The sequence below is a fragment of the Penaeus japonicus genome, unplaced genomic scaffold (genome assembly GCF_977035675.1).
Source record: "Penaeus japonicus unplaced genomic scaffold, GWHDUDI00000001_assembly GWHDUDI00000015, whole genome shotgun sequence".
Lineage (NCBI taxonomy): Eukaryota > Metazoa > Arthropoda > Malacostraca > Decapoda > Penaeidae > Penaeus > Penaeus japonicus.
The window spans coordinates 11,639,700-11,647,199 of record NW_028234417.1 but is presented as its reverse complement, the minus strand read 5'-3'; the positions used below and the strand labels follow the sequence as shown (position 1 = coordinate 11,647,199).

The following is a 7,500-nucleotide window of genomic DNA, read 5'->3' as shown; positions in this document are numbered from 1 at the left end:
TCCAACTCCTTTACATAATCCAATGGGTTGATCTTCACAAGGGTGACCATCTTCGCAGACACAAACATCAAAGGAGCAGAAAGGAAGGTGCATGCAACCATTGCACTGGCCATCTGCCAATTGACAAAAAAGATACATTAGCTTTTGTTAATAATCTTTCTTCTTTTTTCATATTATGAACATACAAAAATATAAACAAGCAAAGGTATTTGCGATCTACCAACACATAAAAAATCATTTCTCACCAGATCAACAGCAACATTATACTGCGATGCAAACACAAAGACCCCTGGAGCTGTTGGGAAGGTGCCATACAGGAAGCCATAATTGCTGTAGTCTGCTGTCTCATTGGCAGACGCGCCAGGTTGTAGTAGGCTCACAACTTCGCGTGTGACTAAGGGGAGGATCAACCTGGAATTTTTTTTCATTGTCATTAAAGATACATTTGTTATGGTTATAACTATATTCACATTAAATAAACTCTCTACAGTCTTTTCAAATTGGTATCTATTCCTTGGCATAAAATACTAATGTAAAAAATAATGTTTACTCAGTATTGTTTAGTCTTACTATATATATATATATATATATATATATATATATATATATATATATATATATATATATATATATGTATTTTTTAACACATAAATAGTTCCACAAACAATTGCCACCAAGATCAACTAGAAGGCCTACCAGACCTCTCATTTTCATCCCATTCCATCATTATCATTTTCATTTTTAATATTATACCAACTATAATTATAGTGATTAGAAAAATAATAATAACAACAAATATAATAGCTTTTTATCCTGTTGTTGCAAAAATTTAAGGAGTCAGATAGCCCTATTAATTAAAATAATCAAAGTAGGTAGATAGATAAATATAAATAGATATATAGATAAATAAATGAAATGACAGCTTGAAATTCCTGGCTATTACTGCCTCCTCTACTTACGTTTTTGTGGCAATGAGAATGCCTGGCACGACTAGTCCTGACCCTCTCAGTGTCTGGACCTTCCCAACCATCCTCAAACCAAGGAGGAATAGGGCTGAAGCAGAGAATGCTTGACCCATCACCTGTAAGAAATTAAGAAATTAATCAATGAGTAGAAAGAAAAAAAAAAAAAAAAAAAAAAAAAAAAAAAAAAAAAAAAAAAAATAAAAAAAAAAATATATATATATATATATATATATATATATATATATATATATATATATACACACACATACATACATATATAAATATCTATATATATATATATATATACATATACAATATGAAATAGTAATATAAAATAAGAGCAACTTTAAATCTCATATCAGCAGACCCTATAATTTAGAATTCTGCTAATTTAATATGAATACATATATTCATACATGTATGCATACTATCTATCTAGATCTTTTTATCTATATATGTATAAGTAGGCATATATATAACAAAACAAACACACAGATATATAAATATATATAAATAGATAGACAATTATCTCTCTAGATAACATATAACATGCAACAACATACCTTCAAGATTCCTTCTAAGATATTGGGCAGCTTATGATCAAAGATAAAATTCCCCACAATGCCCATGGCCGTCATGAGGACAATAGGGTTGAGGAGAACATCTCGGAGAATGTACAAAACCATCTGGCAGCCATTCTCTTTTTTCCGTGCAGAACTGCCTTCCTCTCCCTCTTGGTTGCTTTTGTGGCGTTTTCCAATCTTTGATGAAAGGAAAGTCAAAGAGAAATTAAATTAAAAAATATAATATAAAGAGGATGAAGTAAATTCTTTTCTGTAATCTTAACCCATTAATGCCAGGTGACAAGTTATCACATCGAGTGGTGGCAAGATATTTTGTCATGTCTATTGGGCGCATGGTGCCTGGCCACGACTAGAGCGGGTGAACAGCCTGAGGCTGTGTGATAGAGTATACTAAGCTGAATGTTTTGCTGGTGTTGGTTTTAATTTATAAGCTATACTGATAATAACATGTCATAGCATATTGACGAGAAAACCAAAAAGCCATATTCTATTAAATAATCATTAAGATATTTTCCTCTGGCAGTAACTAATTAAACTTATAGATTTAAATGCTATATAAATCCATGTGTAAGAGCAAGCATATGAAATAAATACAAGGACTCACTTCCATGAAGATAAAGCCAATGGGGTTTAGGAAGACCAAAGATATTGGAGCTACAAGATACAGGTAGGAAGCAAATTCTGGATGACTCTTTCCATACAGAGCAGCAACTGTTGGGTAAGAAGGTATCATTAAAAACTAAAAGTAGAATGAGAGAGCTTCTTGATGATATTGAAAAAAAAAAAAGACTATATCTTTGGTATAAAAACAGAGGTTTGTGGCAATAGAAATCATCATGTTTGTGGAACATGTAAAATAAAGAATTCATTTTAAAAGACAAAAACAATAAAATGAATTCCAAATTGAATGGAGGGATCTCATACTATGCAGCAAAAGTTGACAATCTTGCAAAAAGGCAGCTTGATGCTTATATCAAATGAAAAATCAAATCAATACATGAATGAATAAACGATACAAAATAAAATTCTAAAATCACTCAGAACAAACTTACTAATTGGATATCCCAGAGCGAAGTCATTGCTCTGTGTACAAAAAATGGCAAAGAGACCAGCTCTGCCAAAATCCATAGGGCGGTACACAAGGAGTGTTATCAGAATCACCAAGAAAAACACTGTAGCCTTGGAGATGCAGATGGATAGCAAAAAGAGCCAATTCACAGAACTGAAATAAATCAATAGCCCTAATGAGTTGAAAACAATATATTGATATTGATAATAATAATGATGATGATGATAATGATATTAATAAAAAATGATAATGACAATAACAATTACAAAAATAATAACAAAATAGTAATAATACCATTAACAAAATAATAATCATTTGCAGTTACCCATTAAAATGTCTGATCTTTATTTCATTAACTGGGTTGGTTTTATTTCAGATTTTATATGAAAATTAGGCATTTGATGGTTTTGATGTAAATTAATGTATATAAATTGCTTGAGAAAGGTGTTAAAAAAATCTAGTTCTTTCTAATAAAAGAGTGAAGACTTGAAAACATTTGAAAAAAGGAAGAAGAAAAAAAAAATCAACATAAACATATCTGTATCTTCATGACAGCTTACCTGAAGTCCAACTGAGCCATCGACATGAATATCAATGAAGGCAAGGAAAATGTGCCGACAAATGTGTTGAGGCCCTTCGACTCTGTCTGGGATATGAGATTGCCTCTGCCAGCCAAATATCTGTTGTGTAAAGAAAGAACGACTAAGAATAAGAATGAGTGCAAATAATAATGAGAATGAAAATAATAAGAACAAGAATGAAAAGGTTAAATCGGTGATTGAACTAAAGTTCATGGATGTTCCACTTTATATTTGTAACTACTAGGCATAGATATAGATATATAAATATAAATATAAACATAAATATATTATATATATATATCATATATACATATATATATATATATATATATATATATATATATATATATAATAGAAAAAGGGATATATAATTCAAAAAGCAAAGAAAAAAAAAAAAATCCACAAGTTGAAGTATCAACCAATTATCACTATGCTCTCCATCACAAAGAACCTAAAACAATCTGACCAGACTCAACTCAACACGACTTTTACTTACCCACATAATATAATAACAAAGCACTCGATAACAGCTGGGTAGAGGTTGGAGAAGGCCACGCTGGAGAGGTCCGTGGCATCCTCCTCCTCAAGGAAAGGCACACCAGTGGGGCCTCCCCCCCCAGTCAAGCCGTCGTCTGTTGCATTCATATTTAGAAATTCTAGCTGCCCATAGCCCTGGAATCAGAAAGTAGGTTGGTTAATGATGTTATTTTCAATTGCTTCTTTCTGTTATATATAATATAATATATATATAAATATATATATATATAATTATATATATATATATATATATAATATATATATATAAATATATATATATATATATATATATATAATAATATATATATATATATATATATATATTATATAATATATATATATATATATATGTATTTATATGTATATATATATATTTTTTTTTTTCTTTCTTTCTTTCTCTTTTATACATTCCAAAAGAGGGTAATTTATAATGAATCTCCTTTGTAATTCAGTATTTAATGCTGAATAGCAATCTTTGATAGCAATTGCTACCAAAGGGACTGAACCCCTAAGCCTATCACTCCAGCACCAGGGCAGTAAGTCTACAGCCTCACCTAATCTAACTTTCATCTAAACTTAGGCCTAGCTATTATTCCCCAGCCAATGGGGCTGTACCCTGGGCTCCATCCCTTAATGGAAACTTGGCCAGAAAGAGCTAATACTGATGTCATGACCTTTAACATCTGATTGTGCCATAGCCATTGCTTTTGCATAATAATTTATTTAGCAGTGTCATATAACCTTACTAGTTTAATTACCAACTTGATGTGTTAGTTCAGGGCAGCAAACCAATTCTGAAAAATGGTTTTGTATACTTTAGGATTCAAAATCCCCTCATAGACATATGGTGAAAATTATTTTTCTTAACAAAAATAATTCATTTCTTAAAAAAAATATCGTAATGAACAGAAAAAAAGTTGAAAGCCTGTAAACTACTAAGTCAAGATTATATGTATGTGCATGTATATGCATGTATGTATGTATGTATACATGTATTTCCAAATGTATATATATTTGTATGTATGTGTCATAATTCCATATTCAATAGAATATAGTAATAAACACATAACTTTATATGTGACAGCTATGTCAAAAATACAAACCATACAGTTTCGATCCAAACTCTGAGATCTTCAACAAATCTTGCATACTTAGCTACTAAATTCTCAAACTTGGGACATTTTCAGTAAAACTACAATAATAAAAAAAAACTTACACAAAAGAATGTAATCCATAGGGCCAGTCTTATAATATATCTAAGGGGTTTTGAATACGCCATTAGTCAATGCCATCACCAACACTCATTTCATACCCTTTTCCTTTTATTTTTTTCAATTCCACAAATAAACATGTGTTATCATTTCAAAAATGCTTTAAAATAACTGTTGCATCACAAAATTTAGTTCTTTATATTACATTCTCTCCTGATGTGTTCATAGATGAGAAGAACCCAATACATATCAGACAAAAATAACTTTCTCAATACATTTCAATTGATTTTCTTTATAAGAAGGTATGTCACATGCTGTGCTTGCACTGCTTTTCCTAAAACTGAACCAAGATCAATGCATGACCTTGCCACCTGAGCCCTTCAGTTGCCAAATTATCTTTTCCTTCAAGAACCTTATATGGATACATGAATATATATCTATATACACACATAGGTATTAAATCCTATTTATTTTCATAGAGTCCTATATATCTATATCTATTCATCATTTAAAGATCTCATGTTATAGAGTGTGATGAAATATAGACCTCTTGTCATCACTCTAAAAACTTTCACTTTTCAATGTGATATCTTCTGTGTCATGCTTGATTTTTTCAGTCATGCAATGCATAAAGTCTAAAAATAAAATCCTACCAAATTCAGAAATTATTAAAATACAGATAAAATATATTGATAAATTGTATTTGATTTCTATATAATTCTATATATATGGAATCAAAATCGTGATTCATAATAATAAATAACTGACTCATAATAATGAACAGCTATATATAAGTAGGTAAGTATAGCCTACAAGCACAGGTGTCCAAAGGGGCTTTTAAAGTGGGATTTATTTCTCTTAATCATGTTGGCTCTGTTCTTTTGAAATCCATTTCAAACTTACTGTGATCAATGATAGAAAGCCTTCAATCGTCTATATAATTTCATAGTGACGCAGTGTCTAGGGATCACCGGAGCCTTCATTCTTCACGCTCCAGAAAAGCCTAATAAATCTCAAACATACAAACTCAGAAAAAATAGCTCAAATTACCTTTTTTCTTTTTTAACAGCAAATTGCCAAGAGGATCTACAAGCACAATGTTGCCAGAATAAGTAATTTATCTTAGCTGACTTTTGAAGGGGTGCTAATGGGCATGGAGGCTTTGCCGATTGGTGCAAAGTCAAAGCCAACGAGCGGGAGTCTCTATACATTTACCTTACCTTTTACCAAAACTCAAAATCACTTAAAAATTAAATATAGATGAAAAACTATATAAAGCAAATGGTATCTTCACACCATGGCAGTTAACCCTATGACGACGGTGCGTCACACTCGTGTGACACAGCCAAACTCCCGATGCCTGGGCGTCATGCGATTGTGACGATTACAATGCAATATTGCAATCGCCCGGCATAGGGGACTTCGCGTAGCGAGTGCCCCGTCGGGAAAGGGTTAATAAATGTTCACTTTAGAATGCTGGTTTGGCAGCTAACCTTAAATACAGTTCCTAAGAAACACCCTTACCCTAGGCCTATACATACATTTGTTATATCTTAGTTTTGAAATGAGTGAATTACACTTCATTATACAGTAATACTAAGGTAGTCATACTAACAGGAGCACCTATGATTCAATAGACAAAATATAGCCATTTTAACAAATAAGATTCAAAATAATGATAAGCACAGTACTGACATCAGGACTTCACTTGGAATGTACCCTATAGAAAGTAGGCTAAACTAATGGTTTATAAGAAGGCTCTACAATCATTCTCAATTCCCGAATCAACATTGACACTGACCTTATCTGATAAGGTAAGTCTAGTCAATAAATACCGATCAGATAGAGTTCAAGAAACAAGCCTTGTCATAACCGCTTACTCACAGTACCTTCGTGTAACTCAACTGCGCTTCGCAACATCCCTGGTAAGCATTACATAAGAAAGAGATTAAGAAAAGCACAAAATATGGTACTGATGTATCTCTTTCACACTCACACTCTTTCGCATTCTTAGTAGAAACACGAACAACTTTCGTTAAACTATAAATCCATCAAGTTCATCTCCTATGTCTTCAAAATTGAGACCAAAATAGTTTGTGCAAACGCACATGCACTTACAACCCCCGGCGGCCGTGGTCTCGTGTCCAAACCAGATTCTCGTCATCAATTTGCAAGTCCATTCTCACATTTGGGGGATCAGAGGAGACACCACAGAGAACGGAGATTCTTACTCTCTCGTTTGCTCACTCGCGCGCCCTCGCTCTCGCTCTCGCTCTCTATGGCTAAATCTAAATCAAATCTCCCTTCTCTCTTCTCCCTTCTCTCCTCTCTCTCTCTCTATTTCTAAAGTCAAAGTCTATTTCTCTCTCTCTCTCTCTCTCTCTCTCTCTCTCTCTCTCTCTCTCTCTCTCTCTCTCTCTCTCTCTCTCTCTCTCTCTCTCTCTCTCTCCTCTCTCTCTCTCTCTCTCTCCTCTCTCTCTCTCTCTCTCTCTCTCTCTCTCTCTCTCTCTCTCTCTCTCTCTCTCTCTCTCTCTCTCTCTCTCTCTCTCTCTC

General features: G+C 32.8%; 1 protein-coding gene across 10 annotated transcripts in view; it reads right to left on the bottom strand.

The window, feature by feature from the left end:
• The window catches only part of anchor (integral membrane protein GPR155 homolog anchor), a 70,305-nt gene that overhangs the window by 5,587 nt on the left and 57,218 nt on the right, over nucleotides 1-7,500 (bottom strand). For 5 of the 10 annotated variants that reach the window (XM_086544459.1, XM_086544461.1, XM_086544463.1 and 2 more), the window contains 8 exons: nucleotides 3,696-3,871; nucleotides 3,179-3,298; nucleotides 2,602-2,771; nucleotides 2,154-2,260; nucleotides 1,529-1,726; nucleotides 960-1,081; nucleotides 246-411; nucleotides 1-113 (listed from right to left, as the gene is read on the bottom strand). The exon at nucleotides 1-113 is cut by the window's left edge and continues 43 nt beyond it. In XM_086544459.1, coding sequence (XP_086400585.1) covers nucleotides 1-113; nucleotides 246-411; nucleotides 960-1,081; nucleotides 1,529-1,726; nucleotides 2,154-2,260; nucleotides 2,602-2,771; nucleotides 3,179-3,298; nucleotides 3,696-3,871 — 1,172 coding nt within the window. The other 5 variants (XM_086544469.1, XM_086544468.1, XM_086544467.1 and 2 more) reach the window with 5 other exon arrangements.